Source organism: Physeter macrocephalus, chromosome 13 (genome assembly GCF_002837175.3).
Source record: "Physeter macrocephalus isolate SW-GA chromosome 13, ASM283717v5, whole genome shotgun sequence".
NCBI lineage: Eukaryota > Metazoa > Chordata > Mammalia > Artiodactyla > Physeteridae > Physeter > Physeter macrocephalus.
In genome coordinates, this window is record NC_041226.1 from 906,867 (window position 1) to 928,804 (window position 21,938).

Consider the following 21,938-nt stretch of genomic DNA (forward strand, 5'->3'; position numbering starts at 1 on the left):
GCACGGCATATCTAAGGACACAAAATTAAAAGGCAGTTTTTCCAAAAATGTGAAGGGATCATTTCAGATCCTTATGGAAAAGAAAGGAGTGTTCCAGCCCCGAGCCCGGGACTGGGCTGAAACCCAGCGCCCGCAGGCCCGGCTGGCTGGGCCCAGAGCTGGAGGCCCAGGGAGCCGCAGGCCCGCAGGCGCCGAGGGCCCGGGCAGCCGGGCCGCCAGCGGGAGGAGTGAGCGCTGAGCGGTGTGTTGGGGGAGGGGCAGTGACCCAAAATTCGTGGGCCTGGAGATCTGAAAAAAGGAGAAACGCCGGGCCAAAGGGAAGGGAACAGAGCTCTTACCTCAGCAGAATATGAACGAGCTCCCTGCCGAGGAGGGAAACAAAATGTCACCACCTCGAACCTGAGGGATGCTTCGGGGAGGCAGGCAGCCCTGGCACTGGACTGGCGACGTGACGCCCTTTAAAGGACAGGAGGGACTTCCAGGCAGGGTGTCAGGTGTCCTACCTGTCCAGCGCCACCTGGGCAGGTGACAATTTGAGGGTGGGGGATGTGTGAGCTCTCCGCTTGCTGTAGCGCCAAGTACGGTTCGATCCAACCTAGAAAACTGCCAGGGACGCCTGGCCCCGGGTCCGGACTGAAACGAGCAGGTGGCCGTCAGAGCCCGCGTTCCGGGACACAGCCCAGGAAGGGACAATGTGGCAGCTCTTCCAGAGGCCAAGGTGGCCCTGCGGGCTGTCCAACAGCAGCGAGGCCTCGGCCGTGGCGAAGGAGGGTGGCAAAGGGGGTCCAGCCTGGGAGGGTGCCCAGGGCCAGTCGGAACCTGGCGGGAATCCCGGGCCGGGCAGCCCGGGGCCGGGTCTCGCCCGGAGGCGCCCCGTGCTGCGGCCGGAAGGGGGTCCCCCGCCGGGGCGGGGAGGGGCTCCGGGGACGGAGGACCGGGCGGGGCCGGGGCCCGAGGGAAGGTCTGCGCGCTCCGGCGCCCTCTCCCTGCGGACGCCCACCGGCCCGGGATCCCCAGCCTCTGCTCGCCCCCCGCCCCGGGTGCGGCCTCCACAGCCCAGGGCCACCCTCGCCCTGCTCGCGGCCGTGTCACTGGTCACGCGCGCTCGCCGTGGCGGCGGCGGCGGGTTGCACGCCACCCCCAGAAGCGGCTTCCCAAGCACACCCGGCCGTGGCGCCGCGGGAAGCACTGGCCCAAACTGTGGGCTGTCCCCGAACGACAGACGGCTCTAAACAAAGGACCCGCTTACCGCTCGACCGTCGTGGTCACTTGAGATAACGTCCGTCATCGGGGTCACCGACTTGCGCAGAAAGAACAGAAGGAAAAGACGTCTTCATGGAATCAAACGCTTTTATTTGGATTAAGCATCAAGAAGATGAAGGGAGCTGCCTCATAAATGCAGGGCCCCAGAGTACTCAGCAAGAGCGCGGAAAATAATCATAAAAATATTTTGCAGCAGATTAAAAGAACTTGAAACTACGACCACTGGCTATGAAATGTATCCACATGTAATCACACGGGAAGTAAATGGTAAAATCTTCAGACGATGTGCTCTCTTGCCTGCCCTGGTGGCAGGGGATCCAGCCCGCAGACCTCAGTGCTGCTCTGACCCCCAGTCTGGGGTACCACCCCGTCCACCGGGGCGCCTGCCTAGTGGAGAGCAAGTCGGGCTCTGCCTGCTGGGCTCCCAAGGCCCCCCGGCGTCTCTGAGCCGCTTGACCGGGGCCCGCGCTTCCGGCGAACGGGCTCCAGCACGGGCGGCAGCGGTCGCACGAGGCGTCACTGGGGCTGCAGCTGGCTCTTCAGTCTGGCAAGTCTCATGAGGCACCTGTCCCTCCACTCCCTCCTGGCAGCCAAGCGCTCCGGGTCATCTGGAACCTTCACGCACATGGCCTGGGAACAGGCAAGAAAAAGACAAGAGGGAAAAAGGGGAAAGAAGCACGAAGAGCAACTAACTTAGCAGGAGGGAAATTACTCCTATTTATGCAAACTCTGAATTTGCTTTCAGAGACAAAAGAAGCCTGGCAAACCCTCAACTAACATAACTTTCCAAATCCAGAGGGGCCGATGGTTCCTTCAGACGAGTCAAAATAACCTGCCAGTTCCTTGGTCACACCGCTCGGAGGGTCCCCTGAGACCCTGACGGGGCTACGGACAGTCAGGAGCGTGGAACCTCAAAGTCAAGGCAAAGAGCCTGGCTGCAAACGAATTCTCGCCTTCCACCGGCAGGGAGTCTACACACCTGGTGCACTTTTTCAGCTGTGGCCCCGGAAAACTCTGGAATGGGTCCAAAAGTCTTTAGGACACGTTTCATGCCCTCGCTGTACCTGTCACAGTAGCTTAACATACCTGGAAGCAGAAGAAAAGAAGAATCCCCAAGTCAGAGAACGCTTGTCTGCGCTCAAACCAAGAATGTGTCCGGAGGGGCCTGCCCTGGGCTCGCCCTCCCGTGGGTGAAGCAGGGCTGCGGGTGGGAAATGCACCCCGGCCAGCGGCCCGGGGCTCACTTCTCAAGCTTTTCTCGGCAATAAAGGCCCGGGAAGCAACCCGACCTCCAGGCCTGGGTCAGCGCCTCTCAGGGACGCTGGGTCGGCCCACGTTCCTGCTTTGATTCCTCGACTATCCCATTAATCCTGTTTTCACCACAAGCGTCTCCTTCAACAATGTACCTACGAGGTTACTTGTGTACATGGCTCGAATGCATTTTCTAAGAACCAAAGGTGTCAAGTTCCACTAAATCCGTTGCCCACCCTGCTCTTATCCCTGGATTCTAGCTGGCACTTGACCCACCGGGCGGCGGCGGCCTTAACACGGGCTCTTCACCCCAGGGGCGGGCTAGGCTGTGGCCGCTGGGTTAGGGCGCCGCCGGCCACCCGCCCCGACCTGCATCTGAGCCGCGGCCACGCGACTTCCCACTAGGCCCGCGGCTTCCGGGCCCTCAATCGAAGATGGAGCCCTAGGATTCCGGCGGAGAAGCACATGGAGAGGCTCATCCTGAGGGCAGAGGCCGACCCCAAGAGGAAGCCCATCAGCTGCCCACGGGCGGGGCGGCCTTGCCTGGACTGGCCAACTGGCACACAGCGTGGCCCTCCCTCCCGCATCCCTCCCTCCTGCCCGCCAGGCATGTCGCAGCGGGAGCCTGGCCCCGGAGCCGCTGAGCTGCGCTGGCCCTCGGCCAACCTCTCTCAAAACCAGGGAAGACTCGGCAGTTGGTCAGTCAGGCTCAAAAGATAACAAGGGAACAAACAAAACTGCAGGATTTGCGGAGATCCAGAGCTGGGCCCTCACCGACCCCGCGAAAACTGCGTGATTCACTTAAAATAAAAATGATCTCTGCTGGTTACGCCTTAAAAAAGAAAAGCAATTTCTGTGGGGTTGCTTTTGGTGCATCTACACTGATGTGAAAGCCTAAATTTGCTGATTTCAACTGCATTTGTCCCAGATCGTTTGCCTTCTCTCCGAGGGTGATAAAATGATACCCACTTTGTCTTAGAAGAGAAAGTGGTTCGAAAGTGCAACGTTCCTGACGTTAGCACCTGCAGTGAAGTGGTGGACGCCCCCTTTTAAGACGAGGGGTTTCACTGTGTTTACCCGAAGCACAGGGGACGGTCCAGAGCTCAATATTCACTTCACCGTGCCTATCTGTTGGTTTTTTCAAACTCAAGGTGATAAAATCCAGACACAAATACAGCTTACTCGTGTTGGGGAAGGAGAGACGCTGAACCAATGAGCTGGAGACGCTGAGTGAGCAAAGAGCAGGCAGACGTGCTGCAGCTGCGAACTCACCCACTTTCGGAGAAACAAGCTGCCCCGGCCCCCAGCCCCCAGCAATGAGCCACGGGACTCGATTCAGGTGCCGTGTTTCACCTCTGGGTCACTTTACGTTTTCTGAACGAGTGTCCCTCTTTCACTGCCCCTGTGAAGTCATCTGAGTCTCCCAGGGGCTTTCTAGGACCTTTTTTTCCCTCCTGCCTTTTATACAATTTGTAGCTTTAAAAGGGCTTTTATTTCTTCAGAACAGAATAAAATATGGTGAAACTCTTTACAGTTCATAACTTCTCCCCAGCTTGTTCAGAAAACCAATTAACACTTCAGTCTCATTAGCATGAAAACACTTTCTATAACATGCACTCAGCTCTCAGGATAAACAGCCCGTTGTTTGTGGTGAGGCTGGGAGCCTCCACTAGCTCCAGACACAGGAAGTTCACAGTGACTTACAGTCAGGACCCGTGGTATGCCTTATTGACAACTTTCCAGTGAAGGTATCACTCTTACTATTATTTGCAACACATCCCCTTCCATTAGAGAGTAAAACAGGTGGCTTTTAAATATTTCCAACGATAATTTTGGCTTCTCTACACCATGAAAGGTGAATTGAGTGGGAATTATTCTAGAATAACAATTTCATTGATTCCCTGGTGATCCAGTGGTTAAGAATCCACCTTCCAATGCAGGGGACACGGGTTCGATCCCTGGTCGGGGAGCTAAGATCCCACACGCCGCGGGACAGCTAAGCCTGCGCACGGCACCTGAGACCCAACACAGGCTAATAAATAAACAAATAACTATGTAAAAAAAAAAAGAAAACGGAAAGAAAAAAAACCACTTCACCTTTTATCCCACTAGTCTGCCCTTCCCCCATATCTTCTTTACATCCATGCCCTCTGCTCTGCCAACAATACCCTCTTCCAAAAACTCACAGAGCTTAGCTTTTTAGAAGACTCTGAACCTAACTTCTTAAGAGATGCTTATACAGAATAAGAAAAGATGGGGGGGGACAGATTCTCATGAAATTAGATTTAGCTCATTTCACTGGTTTCTAACTTGAGCCCAGTGTCTCCACGCCGTGTATTCTCATGCCACCCCTGTTGGGTGGGGGGGTGGGGGGGTCACTGCTGCTATACCCCTTTTACAGGTGGGGAAACTGAGGTGCAGTGAACTGACCTGCCATGGTCGTCTAGCTTACAGGTCAGCGGGGCGCTGGCTGGCTCCACCAGCCAGACCCACCGCTCTGAGAGCCGGCGCTGCCTTAAAAAGTAGCCAAACGGAGTAGGCATGCTGGCCTCCTGTTTCTCAGGTGCTATTTTATTAGATTAAAAACAGATCCTAAAATACCTCTACCACTTCCAGATAAACTGTAGCCTTTAAAGACTAATAACTAGCCTTAACCTGAGATGTCGGCTTTATATAAAACTATATCCAAAAGGAAGAATTCTTGATATATTCTGGTGACACCGTAAGGAATAAGGAACATTTCCATTGACGCCAAGCCAGATCTCAGAGCTGTCTAACTCTGGTCTTTGGAATGCTCTGAAGTTGAAAACTACATCCGTCCACCACTATCATATTAAGCCAATTAGGTTTTCTTATCATTTCTGCTTTGTTTGAAAAATTGCTGTGGGCCTCCTTCCTGTCTGCACACTATTTGATTCTTGAGTTTCTGGTTTCATCGGCTTCTGTTTCTATTTGTTTGAGAGTTAAAGCTGTTCTCAGTCTCTCCCTATAGATTTCTCGTGATACCTGAATTATCTTATTTTTCTCAAGAAAAAAAAAAAAAAGGAAGAAAGAAAAAGAAAAACATGACGGTTACCAGGCAGTGTCTACGTCCATTTCAAATGCTTAAATACGTTCCTCACTTTTAAGGTTCTGGTTGAAAAAAAACATTTGACATTTTCCAAGGCTTCATTTTAACGAGCGATCGTGGGAACCCCTGCTCGCTGCTCTCCGCGCAGCCCCGTTCACAGCGCTGCCCGTCTCCCCGCTCCCCCCGTCTCCCCACTCCCCCCGGGGAGAACCGTCCCGTACTGAACCGCTTCTGGGCGCACACGTGTGCAGCCGGGCACCAACGCATCTAGGAAACTGCTTGACTCACTCACTGGAAACTAGATTCCACCGATTACTGTGGTGACAAGTGACTGAACTAACAGGAAAACACCGTGGAACTCTAAAATCTACGTCCAACGGACGCCCAGGGGTCACCTACTCCGGCCCCCCGCCCCCCGACCTCACTGCAGGAGTCTCCCCTCAACCCAAGCGTCTGGCAGGTGGGCACCAGCCTCCGGCCCCTCAGCTCCCCTCTCACAGCAGGGCCTCTCCGCACGTCAGCGCCAGGTTCTAGAAAGTTCCTCCGGCCGTTTCCGGTCTTCTAGCTCCAGCCCCACAAAAGACACAGACAGACAGACAGACACATACTACTCCGGTCACCTTCTTCTGGATATGCTCCAGTTTCTCAACACGTTCGTTAAATGTAGACCATGGAGCTGAACACAACATTTGTTTTCTCTTTGTACTCAAGTTTCACAAGTTAATAACCTAATGCTTAAAACAATACACAAAAATTGTGCAAATTTATGACAACATAAAAAAGCACAAGGATAGCAAGTTACTTATCGTTTCAGCCCCAAGAGACAGCAGCAGTAATAACATTTAGGTGACATTTTCCCAGATTTTTATGCATAGTTTTGATTTATTTTGCCTTAATTTGTTGTAGGTTTTATTGCTCGTTTTTCAAATGACGTCCTTTTTTTTCAGTTGATTAAACTCTGGCTGAAAGTTTCATTCTTGGGAGAGTCTCCCCTTCTCAAGTTGTTTTTCTTTCAGTGTCACCAGCTCAGTGGCTCTCACCTACTCCTCCAGCCCCTGGAGGTCGGCTTCTGGGGCAGCTGCCAGCCAGGCCTGTCCCCCCAGCTGTCACCTGCCCTTCTCCCGCAGAAGCCCCTCCTCAGGCCTCCCCCGCCTTCTGGAAGGAGACCCACGCTCGGCAAACACGCCCAGAAGCTGCTCCAGTTTGGGCAGAAGGTGTGTGCAGTCAAGGTTCCGGTGGTCATGTCCCCAGTCCTATTTCTTCTTCTTGCCTCTGTAAAGCACTTCACCATCGTTCCCAGGAAACACAGCTCTGTCTTCCTCAGGCCGGAGGGTCCCTGGCGGTGTCGGCAGCCTCTCGCCCCCGCCCCCCAGTTCTTGCCACCGGGAGGTGCATGGAGCCCGAGTGGACTTTCACCTCAGCCCCTCCCTGTGAATGACGGACTGGCCGCTATCTCCCGCACGACACTGTTTCTATTCAGTTGTAAGAAAAGGCAAGACTGCCCGTTACGAAACCACGAAAGCACTAAACAGCTCGGAATCCCACCTTGGACCCGACGGAACGGAAGCCTACCTTCGGCGTTGAGGTGCATGGTTTCCAGGGGCCCGGTGAACGCGTACCGCATGCCCAGGCCGTCGGACATGACGAGGTCAAGGTCGCCCGGGGACACTACTCCTTCCTATGGAAAGAACGGGCCGGCAAGGTGGTGAGTCCTCGGGAAAGACCGTTTCAGTACCATCATTCTCACCCTGACTTCTCTAGAGCGGGATCCCACAATTCTCTGCAAAGCACTATCACAGGTTTCATCAAACGCGGCATCACAGAACTGTAGTATACAAACGGATCCTGAAAGGAGAGTGTGCTGTGAAACGGTCGAACACCAATTCACTCTCCGGCCCCTCCACTGTCCCCGCTTCTCTAACCTACAAGCCTTGTCCTATCAGAAGAAAAGGGCGGAAGGCTCCGCTGCACGTCTGCCTAAGACCTGGGGCTGTCGGAAGAGCTGAGAGCCGTCCTCCAGCCTTCGTCCGCCTGCGAGCCCGGCCGTGCTCAGCTTTTGATGCGTTCGTAAAATAGTGCTATTCTTTGATGCAAGGCAGCTTAGAGCAGTGCGTGTGTGTATGTGTGTGCGCGTGTGCGCGTGTGTGTGTGTGTGTGTGTGTGTGCGCGCGCTGCTCCCACCACGCGTCCTTCCACGCGTTCGCCAGGCTGGCAGGGTGGCTGCGAAGTCTCCAGCTCTTGTTTCCGGAGCGGCTTCCTCCACGTGGAGAGGCCCCGCTTCGGGAACAGGGAGTGTGTGCGCGTGCGCGCGTGTGTGTGTGTGTGCGCGCGCTGCTCACACGGCCCTCCCTTCCACGCGTTCGCCAGGCTGGCAGGGTGGCTGCGAAGTCTCCAGCTCTTGTTTCCGGAGCGGCTTCCTCCACGTGGAGAGGCCCCGCTTCGGGAACAGGGAGTCGGGGGTGGAGGAAGCCTGGACCCTCAGCCCCGGCGCCCACCCCTCCTCCCTCCCCCGGGCCGGGGGCTCCACCGCCAAAGTCCAGGCCCCAGGAGGCCCGCGCGCCCCTCACCCCTGCGGCCCAGCTGCCCGGGGAGAAAACAGTCCCTCAGGCCCCCGTGGGCGTCTGCGAGGCTGGGGGGCTGGGGCCCCACGCAGGGCTGGCGTGATTCGGGGCGACTGAGGACCCTGGGTGAGAAGCCCTTTCCGCGTGGCTGCACACACGTGCGCACGCGCGTGTGACAGATGGGGACACGCGGAGCCGCACGCGGAGCTGAGAGCGCGGCCCCTCCAGCACGCCCCGCCGGCTTCCTGACTCGCCCAGAGGCAAACATCCTGACTTGTGTAACAACCATTCTTTCCTCCGCATTCCCGAAACATGGAGTCTGCATTTTGCCTGTTTTCCATCTTCTTGGAGATGCATTCACGGTGCGTTCTTTTCTGACGTGCGTCTTGCACTCCACCTCACGCTTTTAAGATTCACCAGAGTCGTGTGTGGCTGTAGGCGTCCATCCTGGCGGCTTCCTCGTCCATCCTACTGTCGGTGAACATCCGGGCTGTCCTACCCTCCACCGTAAACGGCTGCAGAGCCGCGGCCTGGCGCGTCCTCCACTGGGAGCCGACGTGGCCGCACCCGTGTCGCCGTCCCCAGCTGGCGCGGACCCGGGGCTTCCTATTAGCTCTAAACCATCCTTGGGTTCATCTGACGGCTACTGAGAGCGAATCAACTCAGTCCGCTCAGAGACTCGCCCGCCGCCCGCCCTCCCCTCCTGGGGGCCGAGCTGGGGGGGGCGGGGCGGGATCGACACCAGGAGGAAACGCTGAGCACAAGGCCCGTGGTGCCACCCAGAGCCACCAAGAAACGACTGCCGGTCCGCAGGGTCCTGCCGCCTCTCTCCCTCGCTCCCTCTGCGCCACGTCTTGGGCAGGAAGGGCGGCTCCTGGTCCTCTCCCCAGGCCTCCCGGAGCCACCTGCCAAGGCGTTCGCACACCCAAGGCCCCCAGGGCTCGGGAGCACAGTGAAAGGCGGCCACGCGGGGGCCGCAGACCCTCCCCAGCCCCGGCCCCCAGGTCAGCGTCCCAGCGGCCTCGAGCTTCCTCTCCAGCACCCAACGGGGAAGGATGCGGACCTGGAAGCCAGCCTGGGCCTGCGACGCTGTTTGCCTGACTCTCCTCTCCCAAAACTATGCTCAGCACTTCCAGAGCTGACTTCCCAAGGTTTCAAAATAGCCACGGTGAGCCACCCAGAGCAGTTAACTTTTGATCTGTAAGCATCGCGAGGGCTAACAGCGACCCGACTGACCAAAGCGTCAGAGGGCTTCTCCATCACCCGACGCCCTCACGCTGGAGAGGACCCGCGCTTCCTTCACCCCTGCTTCATCCACGGGGGGCGGTCAGTTTTTTACCAGCTGCTGTTCATCAGCTGAACAAGTTAGAAAAGAGAAAACGTTTTAATGTTTCCTCTTCCTAACTGCTTCTTTCTGCCCTATTTGAATTTTCTGAGGCAGATTTCTCTAAGCTTGAGTTTTTACCCAGAAGCTAAATCCAAAGAAAAGAAACGGCCGTGAGAAATTCAGCCAAGAGGCTCACTGATCGGCGTTCCATGTCACCGAGGCAAATGCCCGGGTTCCTCCCTGCTGCGCTAAACGCGGAACTACAGCTTCACGGTTCGGGATATTCTGAAGGTCAAGCTGTGCTGTGAGCTCCACTCCACCCAGAGCCTTAGGGCCACCTGCGGCCTAGATGTTGACATTATCAATAATAACTAAATAAATCCTTGCAATGGCATAAAAGGCAGGCCAAGTGCTTGAGTTGAATGGATCTGGTGACGGCTCCTTGGATAGAGACAGGACCCCCGCAGCAGTTTGAGGACTGAAACCCCCTCATTCCAGTGTGCCTGGGGGGTCAGTATAGTGATCAGTACTTCCTCTATCTCGTGGTAAAATTCTCAAGTCACACGTACAAGGAAAAGCCCCAAGTTGTTAAAAGTTTCCTAAATCTCAGACAGGGCAATGAACACTAGGCTCACTGCTAGTTCGAAAGGTGGTTTGCATCGTGTCCTGAAAAACCCCTGGGTGAGGAGAGCCCAGCCAGAGTGGGCAGGAGCTCCTTCACTGAACACCTCCTGCCTCAACTCACCTCCTTCAGCTAAAGTCTAAGACTCTCTGCAATCCACCAGCACACACCCACGGCCTGGGCATACACCTTGCACCTGGCCTGCTCACAGGAGGTTCCCAGACTGCCGCCCACAAGCAAGGTGCAAACTCCAAGTGCAAGGAAAGGTCTGGGATGTATCAGGCAGGGTCCCACCAGAGAGACAGAACCGCTCAGTTATAGATACGCCAAGAGAATTTATGCCAAAGAATCGGCGTGTGGACACCGGCACACCTGAGATCCAGGGCGGGAGCCGCTGGTGGAAACCTCAGCTCTGCCCTTAAGGCTGTTCAACTGACTGGATGAAGTTTGCCCAGATTATTGAGAATAATCTCCTTACGCAAGTCAACTGATTGTAGCTGCTAATCGCATCTATAAAACACCTTCAGAGGGCTTCCCTGGTGGCGCAGTGGTTGAGAATCCGCCTGCCGATGCAGGGGACGCGGGTTCGTGCCCCGGTCCGGGAAGATCCCACATGCCGCGGAGCGGCTGGGCCCGTGAGCCATGGCCGCTGAGCCTGCGCGTCCGGAGCCTGTGCTCCGCAACAGTGAGAGGCCACAACAGTGAGAGGCCCGCGTACCGCAAAAAAAAAAAAAAAAAAAAAAACACCTTCAGAGAAACACGGGCAAAGCCTGTGTGTGACTGAATGATCGGCCCTCTGGCCCAGCCCAGCCCAGCCCAGCCCAGCCGATCCTCGCAGGGGACAGAGTGGACGTTCAAAGCATGGTCCTTACCCTCGGGCATCCTGGGTCTGGTACTTTGTGAGCGGGGAGAGGAGGATGGGAGGACACCACTAAAATAAGGACCGTGGCGCTCGGCCTGTCCTTCGGGGGGACGCGAAAGAAGGGGGAGGCGGCGGGGGTCTTGCGTAGCTCAGGAATGCAAAATCTGCTGAAGGAAGAGCCCTGGGACTGTTTCCTCTACTGAAGACCAGCTGCACAGAAATATTCTTCCTTCTAATCACCCCCTTCTCATATTAAATTTCCTTGTTCGATGCACGTATTTGTGGCACGGCCTCATAGTCACTTGCTTTTCTCACGTTTCTCATGCCACCTTTCCTTGTCTGGTTCTTTCTTACTATTTCCCAGCTTTTGATCTTCTTCTTTGATTTTTGCTCTACTTTTCACCACACTTGGTCCTGAATTTTCAAGTTTCTCTTGTGCAAACACTCCTCCACCTTGGCCAGCACCGTCACCACGAGGAAAAGACCTGCCTCCCAGGAATCGGGACGAGGTTATATACAAGTTCCCCCAACCAGAGCTGTCCAGGCTTCAATCCAGTGTCTTAACTGAGACAAGAAAAGTTTTAGCGTGTCAGATGACGAAATGCAACATCCAAGGGCGTGAAGGAAGCCTGCGCTGGTCCAGCGTCACCCCCCGCCGGAGGCCCAGGAGAAGGGGTTACAGAGAAAGAGGCCACCTCAGGCTTAGCCCCCGACCCCCAGAGACATTCAGCGTCAAGCCAGACGCCAGGGACCCCGGTGCAGAGATAGTCAAGCCCGAGTCGGGGCACTGGACTCTTTAGAAAGTCCATCCCTGCAGCCCTTATGAACAAACGGTGCAGAGCCATAACGTAGTTACTGATCGTGGCGTTTAAACGAAGGACTGTCACGATGACGAGAAGTCGGGTTTTTCTCGCAAGAAACCAGCTGGAACCCTGGGTTAGTTCCTTCCACTCTCGAACGCTTGCGTGTCTTTGTTTTCTACACTCTTTGCTAAGCACTGCGTCTCCCACACGCAGTATGAAAACTGGCTCCGGGGCAAGAGTGACAAAGCCCTGATCCGCCCGCCCCCACCCACACTCGCTTCCAGGGAAAAGGTGAGGCGAGGACAGGACTTTCATAGGTGAAAAAGGGAAGACTGCTAAGTGCTGGCCCGCTGTCACCCAGAGGCCGTCGGGTCTGTGAGCCGCTCAGCGCCGTGTGTTTTCCTGGAAGCGGGGCGGGGCCGTTCCTGCGGGATGACACAGGCAAACCGTGCGACCCTGGAGAAGAGCTGGCTGAACACGTTTAGCTGATGCAACAGGACACTGACTCATACGCATCAAACCCCCGCATCCGGCGCCCCAGAGGGGACGCGGGGCAAGGAGACGAGAGCTCGGGGTGGACGGTCCCGGCCAGGCCGCCGGGAAGTGAGGAGCAGGCGGGGCCGCATCCTCCGCAGGCGTCCGGCCCGACGGGGCGATTTCACTGCCCGAATTGTTCTGGGAGAAGAAGGCGCCACACCGTATGTGCAAAGAGGCATCATTGTACGGCAGAAAACTTGAAATGACCTTAAAACAACCCACAGCAGGCGAAAGATTAGATTTTTTTCAAGAGGAGCAGTGAAATGAAGTCTCATGAAGCCACTAGAAATGAATAAAAACTCGAGGAAAGTATTCTTAACAGAGACTAGACAAGAACGCAGAAAAATAAAAGCAATTTGACTCAGGGTAGGGAACATAAGCGGTATTTTCCCTTTGAATATTTTTAAGAATAAAGCTTTTAGCGGAAAGAAACCAAAAAATGAAAAGGAAAGCGGGGAAAGACTTGGTCTTAATCCCAGGGATGGTCCAGAGCTGTCCGGGCCGCGGCAGTGACGCCCTCGTGTGATTTTTCTCTCTTTGCTGCGCTTGTAACAAAGCTTTCAGGGAGAAAAACACCAGTCTTATGAGTCCAACACAAAGGAAAGGTCTGGACCTGAAATACAGCCACAGCACAAGGCATCCGTGCGTGCAAGTGGAAGCGCACCAGGGCTCGGTGCGGTGGCGGAGCCCTAACTGGGGTCGTCCGGGAACGGGGCTCCCGACAGAGAGGTGGGCGCCAAGCAGCGGAAGCCCTCGGCCCCCACGCCGAGGCACGCCCGGCCCGTCGCCGCCTGCCCCTCGGGAAGCAGGATGGCCGGGCCTCAGGCTCCCCGTCCCAGCCGTCACCTGCAGCCTCGCCTCTCTGCCTGTAGCACGCCTTCCCTCCGCCTCTGTCCTCCCCCCGGGGCCGCCACCCTCCCCCGCCCGGCCTGTTAACTTCCCAGCTCACAGCAGAGGGAGGACCTGAAACCCATCGCTTGCCTGCCGGGTTAGCTGTGGGTGAGGCTTAGCTGTCAGGTGTTAGTTAGAGTGCCAGCATTTCACTGCAGTTTCTCTTCCTTTTTCAAGATTTTTTTTTCCTTTTGGGATGTGGAACATCCTTAAAGTCTTCAGCGAACTTGCTGCAATACTGCCTGTGCCCCGTGCCCTGATTTCCCGGCCCCAAGGCAGGCGGGATCCCAGCCTCCCACTGGAAGGCGCGGTCTCAGCCACCGCACCGCCAGGGAAGTCCCTGATTTTCTTTTAGAGGGGTTAGAATACTAGCCTAGGTGCTCTTACTTTAAACACTGCTCAAGGAACCCCAGGCGTGCCAAGCAGGTTTTTAAAATCGAGCGCGTGTGGTTGCTGTTTTCATTATGTTTATCTGTTAATGGGGCTGGAGTTGTCTCTAAAACAGGATCTCAGCAGGATCTCTCCTTTCAGTAGGGTTTTGCGGCTAGCCAGCGCGGCTACTCAGAAAATAACCTCCCGTAAAAGGGTAAATTCTGTTACAAAAATGGTCTACTTCTTACAGGCCATCGCTGCCGGGAGGGTTCTAATTAACTGATGATTCCCAGCCAGCAGATCAAGTCTCTCGGCTGTACCGCCCTGAGAGAGACGGTCCGAGCCTGCGGGCTGCAGCCGGGCGGGCGCTCCCCATGCAGGAGGGAACCTCAGGAGAGCTGGACGGACCAGCTCCATGCACGGGAGGCGCCAGCACGCATCTGCGACGAAACGCGCCCCCCGCCCCCCCCCGCTTCCGGCCGTGCCTGCCCTCCCACAGGTTGTCACACGCGGCCTAGCTCACGTAGGCCGGGAGTGGCCTCTCGTTAATTTGATCGCCTCCCAGTGGTCAGTGAAGGACATGAAACACTTGCTGAGCCACAGGTGTGGGTTCTGATATAGTTCTGGGGCTTCTTAAAATGCTGAGACCCTGGTGTCCTTCCAGAGCTGCCCCGTAATGAGAAACACCTCCCTCTCCATCTGCCTCTGAACGCAAGGCCACGGACAGGAGGCTCTTCCAACTTACAGCCGAGAAAGCAGGTCTCAATTAACTTGGAGGATGGTCCTCATGAAGGGGGTGACACACCTGCTCCAAAGGGCCCGTAGTCCCAGCTGATGCGTCCCCCGAGAGGCAGGCTAAGCTAAGGAGGATGACAGTGCTGCTGGGTCCACAGCAGGCTCGGTAAACTTCACGGGAGAAAGAGCTCAAACAGCTGGAACCCAGAGAACTCTTTTTTTTTTTTTTCGGTACGCGGGCCTCTCACTGTTCGCGTCCCCCGCATCGGCAGGCAGACTCCCAACCACTGCGCCACCAGGGAAGCCCAAGAGAACTCTTCATTGTCCTCTGGGGATGGACTTCCTGCCACGGACAAGCTGACCCAGGCTTTGAAAGGCAAGACAGAGGCCAGGTAGGCACAGGAACGTGGACCAGGGCTGAAAGGTGAGCTCCAGGGGCCGGGGGAAGACAGTTGCCTCAGCCTTGTCGAGGTTATGTTTTCAGGAGGTGCAATAAATAATGCAGAGATGGTAGGAAGAGGTCTTAGAAAAAGTTTCGATGGGTGAATTTTGACCTAGGGCGCCTGGCGACGGGCAGGCATAAGACTCGTGGACCCTGGAGCAGCTGAACGCAAAGCAGGCATGGACCGGGCACCCAGCGGGGCGGGAAGCGGAGCCCTGCGTGGAGCAGGAGAGCTGCCCGGGCCCCGGCTGAAAGCGGCAAACAGAGGAAGCATCCTCCCTGGAAGGACCGAGGCTCAGAGCAGGGGGAGGAAAAGGCAACCATGAGGAAATTCACTCAGACACTTTACTTCTTTGAGAGAAAAACGTAGGGACTTCCCTGGCAGTCCAATGGTTAGGACTTGGCGCTTTCACTGCCGAGGGCCTGGGTTCAATCCCTGGTCAGGGAACTAAGATCCAGCAAGCCGTGCAGCAAGGCCCCCCCCCACAAAAAAAACAAAAAAGAGTTTACCGTTCTTTTTTAGAAATAAATTTATTTTTTATTTCTTTATTCTTTCTTTCTTTCTTTCTTTGGCCGAGCCGCGTGGTTTGCCGGATCTCAGTCCCCCGACCGGGAGTGAACCCAGGCCCTCGGCAGTGAAAGCTCAGAGTATGAACCACTGGACGGCCAGGGAATTCGCAACCCCTAAAAAACAAAAAAGAGTTTACCGTTCTTTTTTAGAAATAAATTTATTTTTTATTTCTTTATTCTTTCTTTCTTTCTTTCTTTGGCCGAGCCGCGTGGTTTGCCGGATCTCAGTCCCCCGACCGGGAGTGAACCCAGGCCCTCGGCAGTGAAAGCTCAGAGTATGAACCACTGGACGGCCAGGGAATTCGCAACCCCTAAACTTTTAAGTTTAAATTTTAAAAGACGTAAAATGTAGAGAATCCTACAGCTGAGGGTGTGGCGGGGAGGGCAGGAGCTGCGCTCTTTCTTGGCTCCCTTGACTGTCCTTCGCTCCTTCTACATGACTCTTCTTGCCAAGTACACCGACGGGTGTCGCCAAGGTCTCTTCCGTAACATGTTGCTCAAGCCTCAGCTTTTTCCCACTGGCCCCGCTCCAGGGGAGCCAAGCCTTAAGCGGTCCTGGTGTTTCCAACAGCTTCTCTCTAAATAAAAACTTCTAAGATAGCCCCACCTTCCACCCGCCCGGAAGCACGGCTTTGAACGTGCTTTCTCTTGTCGGGCCACTCAGGCCACGGGTCCCTACGGCCGGCCTTGATCCCAAAGCCTGCAAAGCAAGGGACTCAGCCTGAGCTTGCTCTTTCTCTCCTTTTCATCCTCACCACCTGTTGGTGCTGTTTTCCTTCCAGAGTAATTGGCAGGTCCTGTACTTACTCAGGGTGACATTCATGGAAAAAAGCTCCCCCCGACTCAGGAAAGGACGGCTGCAAGGCGGCTCGCTGTCTGACCTGTCTTCCTTCTCAGAAGGCTCCGTGTGTGAGAAGCAAACTTCTGGGGTTGAACTTGAACTTGGAGAACTGGGCCCACGCTCACACTGGCTTCTAAAAGAAGAGCAAAATCCAACAACCGCCTACCCCCGCGCGACCACAGCCCAAGCGAGAGACACCTAAGGGGTCATTCGGGCAGTGAGTCTACAGCGTTAGGGCATCTTCCCCCCCACACTCCGCTCAGCGCTATCAGCCCCCCTGGTGTCGGCCCCTCCGTAAAGGGGCCGGCGGTTCGCTCCGGTTTAGGTGTAGCTGCGCGGCGAGGCCGGGAACCCGCAGCCCAGCCTACAGCACCAGCCCGGGAGCACCGGACTCGCGGTGGCCGGCAGCGCTGCCTCTCAGGCCCGAGGAGCCTGCTTGGTTCGGCCGTCACCCTCGGAGGGACACACTGTTCACACAGGCCTGTGACTAAAAGCGGAAACCAGACTACGGTTTGTATCCCTGCTCCGGAAACCAGAGGCCACATGAGGATCGCTGACGCCAAGCACGCGGCCGGCGTGACGGGGAAGACACCATCTGGGGGGCTGCGGGGGCAGGAGCTTTGATCTGGAGGAGCAGTGAAAACCTAGCATTCGTTTGTTCTGCTGTGTTTGTGTTTTAATCAAAAGTGAATTAAATCTTTTTTAAAAGTCAGTTTTCCCATCTTTTGGGGGATAACCAGAGGCATTCAGTGTCATAAATCTAGGACTAGGAGTCGGGACCATGTACGAGTCTTTCCACCGAGCAAAGGTGGTTAGAGCTGCACGTTCGTCTATGGTGAGCCCCGAGCCAGAGATAAAGAGGGTCAGAAACAAGAGACACGCAAAGACAGAAAACATGGAAGGAGAAAAGGCAACTGAAAAAGACGGCAGAATATACTGTATCTCATTGCAGTTAAGACTCCATTGACTGAAAGTTAAATTAGCATTTAACGCTCCATTATGGAAGAAAAATGCTGCCAATAAATCTAAGATGTGAAGGGGCTTCCTGGTGGCGCAGTGGTGGAGACGTGGGTTCGTGCCCCGGTCCGGGAAGATCCCACGTGCCGCGGAGCGGCTGGGCCCGTGAGCCGTGGCCGCCGAGCCTGCGCGTCCGGAGCCTGTGCTCCGCAACGGGAGAGGCCACGGCAGCGAGAGGCCCGCGTACCGCAAAAAAAAAAAAAAAACTAAGATGTTAAAATGTAAAAAAAATAAATAAATTTTATCTTAGAACAGATGGAATTCGATACATCAAGGCCGAGGCCAAGGTCTCAGGGCGTGAGCCAGGACTCCTCTCCCTTTACGATGCACGTGAATCCCCTGGGAGGGGAGGGGGTTGATAAAATGCAGAGTCCAACTGTGCAGGGCTGGGCTGGGGCCTGAGATGATGAATTTCCAAGCGCCCAGGTGAAGCCCCCGCTGCCATCCTTAGCCCTAGGACCTCACTTGCGCAGCGGGCATGTGAGCGTGTCAGCTCAGAGCTAACTCACTGGCGACTGCTGTGACATCCCTGGACTCTGGGATTCAGCAAACATGGCTGTCACCACCACCACTGAAATCCATAACACCTACTCAACCATTGGTATACGCCAGCCACGTGCTAAGCCCTTTACATACATAAGCCATCCAACCCTCATCAGGTGTCATCTGCACTCACAAATGCAGACACCGCGGCACACAGGTGGCACAGGTCTGAATCCCTACAGACCGGGGAAGACGGATCAAACCACTTAATTTGTAAAGGCAAAAATAACAATATGTCTCTCATGGTTTTAGGACTGGATGATCTGAAAAAATCTGAAAATCATGAGAAATGTAAAGGAAAGTACTTTGTAAACTCTGAAATACTATATACAAACTGAAGTCGCTGATGCGTAGATGATTCTCAGCGGTTTGCTGTGCTAAGACTCCTCATTCCTGTGTTTTACCGTCAGCCCTCTGCATCCACGGGTTCCACATCCTCGAATTCAACCGATCGTGGATCAAAAATATTCAGGAAAATAATCCAGAAAGCTCCAAAAGGCAAAATATGAATTTGCTAGGGAAGGCAACTGTTTACACAGTTTTTACATCCTATTTACGACTACTTAAATAGCACTGACATTGTATGAACAACTGTTTACACATGACTGAGGTTGTATTAGGTATTGGAAGTAATCTAGACATGACTTCAAATATGCTGGAGGGACCGCTGTGCTCTCCTAAATTACATCCGACAGAAACCCTTGAGTGGCTTTACCACAAAGTGTCTCATCTGTTAACTTTACCACACGATCCTCGAGATGCACTTTATTAACTGAAACCGGTCCTCGTGACAGTTGTGTCTGTGCCAGGAATAAAGCTGGGCCACGGAAGCCTGGAATCTCTCAAAGGGTCCTGCAGAGACCACAGCCCCCTAGCAAGACACCGGAGGCCCGAGGAGCAGAAATCCCCTGGATGTTACATTTCTCAGAAGGATGAACAAAAGCCGAGGTAAGCAATTTAAAGCGCATTACCACCCACACATTCCGATGGGCTGAGAAGCCAAGGGCGGCTCCGTGACTCACTCCCGCTCGCCTCCACGGACCCTCCCTCAACGGGGCAAGAATTTACGGGCACTACAAGCTCAGCTGTTGTCTGGGCGAGAGTCTGTCATCACAGCACTACTTCCCTTATTGTGCTCGTCAGCTTAAGATCGACTGAAAATCACTTTTCCGGCCAACAGGATCCTGTCACCCAGTGACCTAATCTCGGATGACTAGACTATAGCCATCGGCATTTCCCAGCCAACAGGCGCCGCTCCGTCCCAATTCTGCAGCCAAACGGTCCGGGAAAAACAGGCTGCGTGGCCGTGAGCGCCCATGCGCCCTTCCCGCCGGGGCACCCGTCCTGCTCCCACAGTGGATGCCCCGCGGAGGCCCACGGGCTGGGACGGGACAGCGTGCCCTGCGCAGCCTCTTCCCGACCTTGGCTCGGCTCCCCTGGTTCCCCACGAAGGCCAGGCCCGTGCAGGAGCCACACGCACGCACACACGCGCACACGCGCACACGGGCACACGCGCACACGCGCACACACCGCTCCCACCCTGTCTTTCCTAGAATTTCTCTCTCCTGCTTGGCTGCAAGGATGAAGGGATACCCTCCCTCCAGAGCTAGTGAGACTGAAAACAGGAAAACCACAGTTGGGGGGGCAGGGGGAAGGAATCGATGAAACGAAAAGCCTTCTCGTCAAGAAAGCACCAAAACTGATCAATCTCTAGCATGACAAAGATGAAGAGAGCAGACATGAATCACCCACAACAGGAATGAACCCAGGGACGTCACTACAGGCCCTGCGGCCTCTAAAAGGAAGAGAGGGCACCACCGACAACTTCACGCTCGTAAATTCAGCGACAGAAGAAACGGGCCGATTTCTCCAAAACCATAAACCGCCAAAACTCATCCAAGATGAAACAGACAGCCTGAATGGTTCTACAACCACTAGAGCTGTTGAATTTGTCATTAAAGACCAAAAAAGAATTCTCCAGGCCCAGGTGGTTTCATTGGAGAATTCGACCAAACATTTAAGGAAGAATTAACAGAACTTTTACAATCTCTTCCAGAAAACAGAAGAGGAAGGAATACCTCCCAACTCTTAAGTTTTCCTCGAGTTGGCGTTCCTTGTTTAGATGAGAGAAAGCAAAATTCAACTGCAGGGCTTTTCTTCATCTCTTCCAGGCACTAAGATATCTTACAAATAAAAGTAAAAGTTGCCCTAAAATCTCCGCAACGTTTCACGGTAATAGTGAATTTACCTTGCGGTATATTAAGTTCCCGTACTCTAGACAAGTGGAAATATTTTTATTTTATTTTCTTTATTTTTTTGGCCACGTCGGGTCTCAGCTGCGTCATGTGGGATCTTCTGTTGCTGTTGTGGCGTGTGGGCTTCTCTCTAGTTGTGGCACGCGGGCTCCAGAGCGCAGTGGGCTCTGTAGTTTGTGTCACGTGGGCTCTCTCGTTGAGGCGCGCGAGCTCAGTAGCTGTGGCTCCTGGGCTTAGTTGCCCCGCGGCCTTTGGGATCTTAGTTCCCCGACCAGGGATCGAACCCGCGTCCCCCGCATTGGAAGGCGGATTCTTTACCACTGGACCACCAGGGAAGTCCCTGTCATCTGTTAATCTTCTTTGGTGAAGTGTCTGTTAGGGTCTTTGGCCCATTTTTAAAATTGGCTTATTTTCTTATTGTTGAGATTGCAGAGTTCTTTGCATATTTTGGGTAACAGTCCTCTAACAGGTGTGTCTTTTGCAAATATTTTCTCTTGGTGGGAGATTTGTCTTCTGACTTTCTTGAGAGTGTATTTAATTTGCATTTCCCTAATGGCTAATGATGATGAACATCTTTTCATGTGTTTATTTCCCATTTAGTGAAATATCTGTTTATGTCTTTTGTCCATTTTCTAATTGTTTTTTTGTTTAATGTTGAGTTTTGAGAGTTCTCTATATATTCTAGTTATATGGCCTTTTTTGGCTACATGTAATCATATATTTAAGAAAATTAATTTCAATTATATGCATAATACATGATTGCATTCTTCATTTAAAAATGAAAATAAAGTTTAAACCCTCAAATCCTTTCCCTTTTCACCATCCTCTCATGGGTAACCATTATTACGTATTTCAGGTATATCCATCTAGATTAAAAAAAAATAGCTTTCTCAAGATAAACTCAGAGCATGTATATGGTGTTGCTTGTATATGGGGCGTCCCCCGCATTGGAAGGCGGATTCTTTACCACTGCACTGCCAGGGAAGTCCCGGTGGAAATATTTTAAACAGATCTCCAAGGCGCTGTTTTTACTTCAGTGCTTCTACCACTGATTGACATTCCAAAACATTTTACAGTCACCGAGAAATTAAAGCTGAACACTGTATCTTGAAGATATAGGAGCATTAACTGGATTCAAACAGTGAGGACACAGAATGGCAGCTAGTGTGAGCGGTCAGGTCAGATGATGAACCCAGCAGGGATGTGACCAAATGCCAGAGCCAGGGTTCTGTGGGAGGGTCACGTGCATCCTGCACTGGGAAGCTGAAATCCGGTGCCCCCAGGCCAGCTTCCCTGTTCTGTCTCAGGCTGGGACCGCCAGGCATCCGCAGGGGTCGAGGCTGGCGGCTGTGAATCCGTTCCAGGCGAAGGTGGTTGAGCCCGAGCCCCCCTCTCGCCGCACGTACCCGGACAGACGCTGGCTCCCTCTGCCGAGTTCCAGCAGGACAGGTGTGGGCAGAGCACGCTACCGACCCGTGCAGAAGCTGGGGAAGCGCCGGAAAGTGAGCGATGGAGCCCAGACCGGCAGAGCCCGGCCCACTCCCAGGTGTGGAGCTGCCCTGACGTCTCCCTGCCGGGGACCAGGCCCCTCACACAAACGCAGGTGGGAGTGCGGGTGGCCAGGCAATTTTTAAAGTCACGTCTAAAATCTTTTAATTCAAGGATGATGTTAAATATATATGTCTATAAATTTACATGTATGTAAATATATATGTATATAAATTTATATATATATAAATAATCTCTTGTCTGTATGTGAGACAAGCATGCTACTAACAAGTTTAAAACTCATCCGCTGTTTCTTCCTCAAGCTCTTGAAATAAACTGGGTTCCTTCAGAGGATACGAGTTTATTCAAAATATAATTTATTTTTCCTCCTGAAAAATTATAATACTGGGGGCTTCCCTGGTGGCGCAGTGGTTGGGAGTCCGCCTGCCGATGCAGGCGACGCGGGTTCGCGCCCCGGTCCGGGAAGG

At 54.1% G+C, this 21,938-nt stretch overlaps 1 protein-coding gene across 1 annotated transcript in view; it reads right to left on the bottom strand.

Annotated features, from left to right (window-relative positions):
* Positions 1 to 1,318: 1,318 nt before the first annotated feature.
* The window catches only part of CRYL1 (crystallin lambda 1), an 87,199-nt gene continuing 66,579 nt past the window's right edge, over positions 1,319 to 21,938 (bottom strand). The window contains exons 6-8 of the mRNA XM_024125837.2: positions 7,157 to 7,262; positions 2,243 to 2,349; positions 1,319 to 1,893 (exon numbers count right to left, since the gene is read on the bottom strand). Coding sequence (XP_023981605.1) covers positions 1,780 to 1,893; positions 2,243 to 2,349; positions 7,157 to 7,262 — 327 coding nt within the window. The 3' untranslated portion in view covers positions 1,319 to 1,779. The remainder of the gene's footprint in view (positions 1,894 to 2,242; positions 2,350 to 7,156; positions 7,263 to 21,938) is intronic.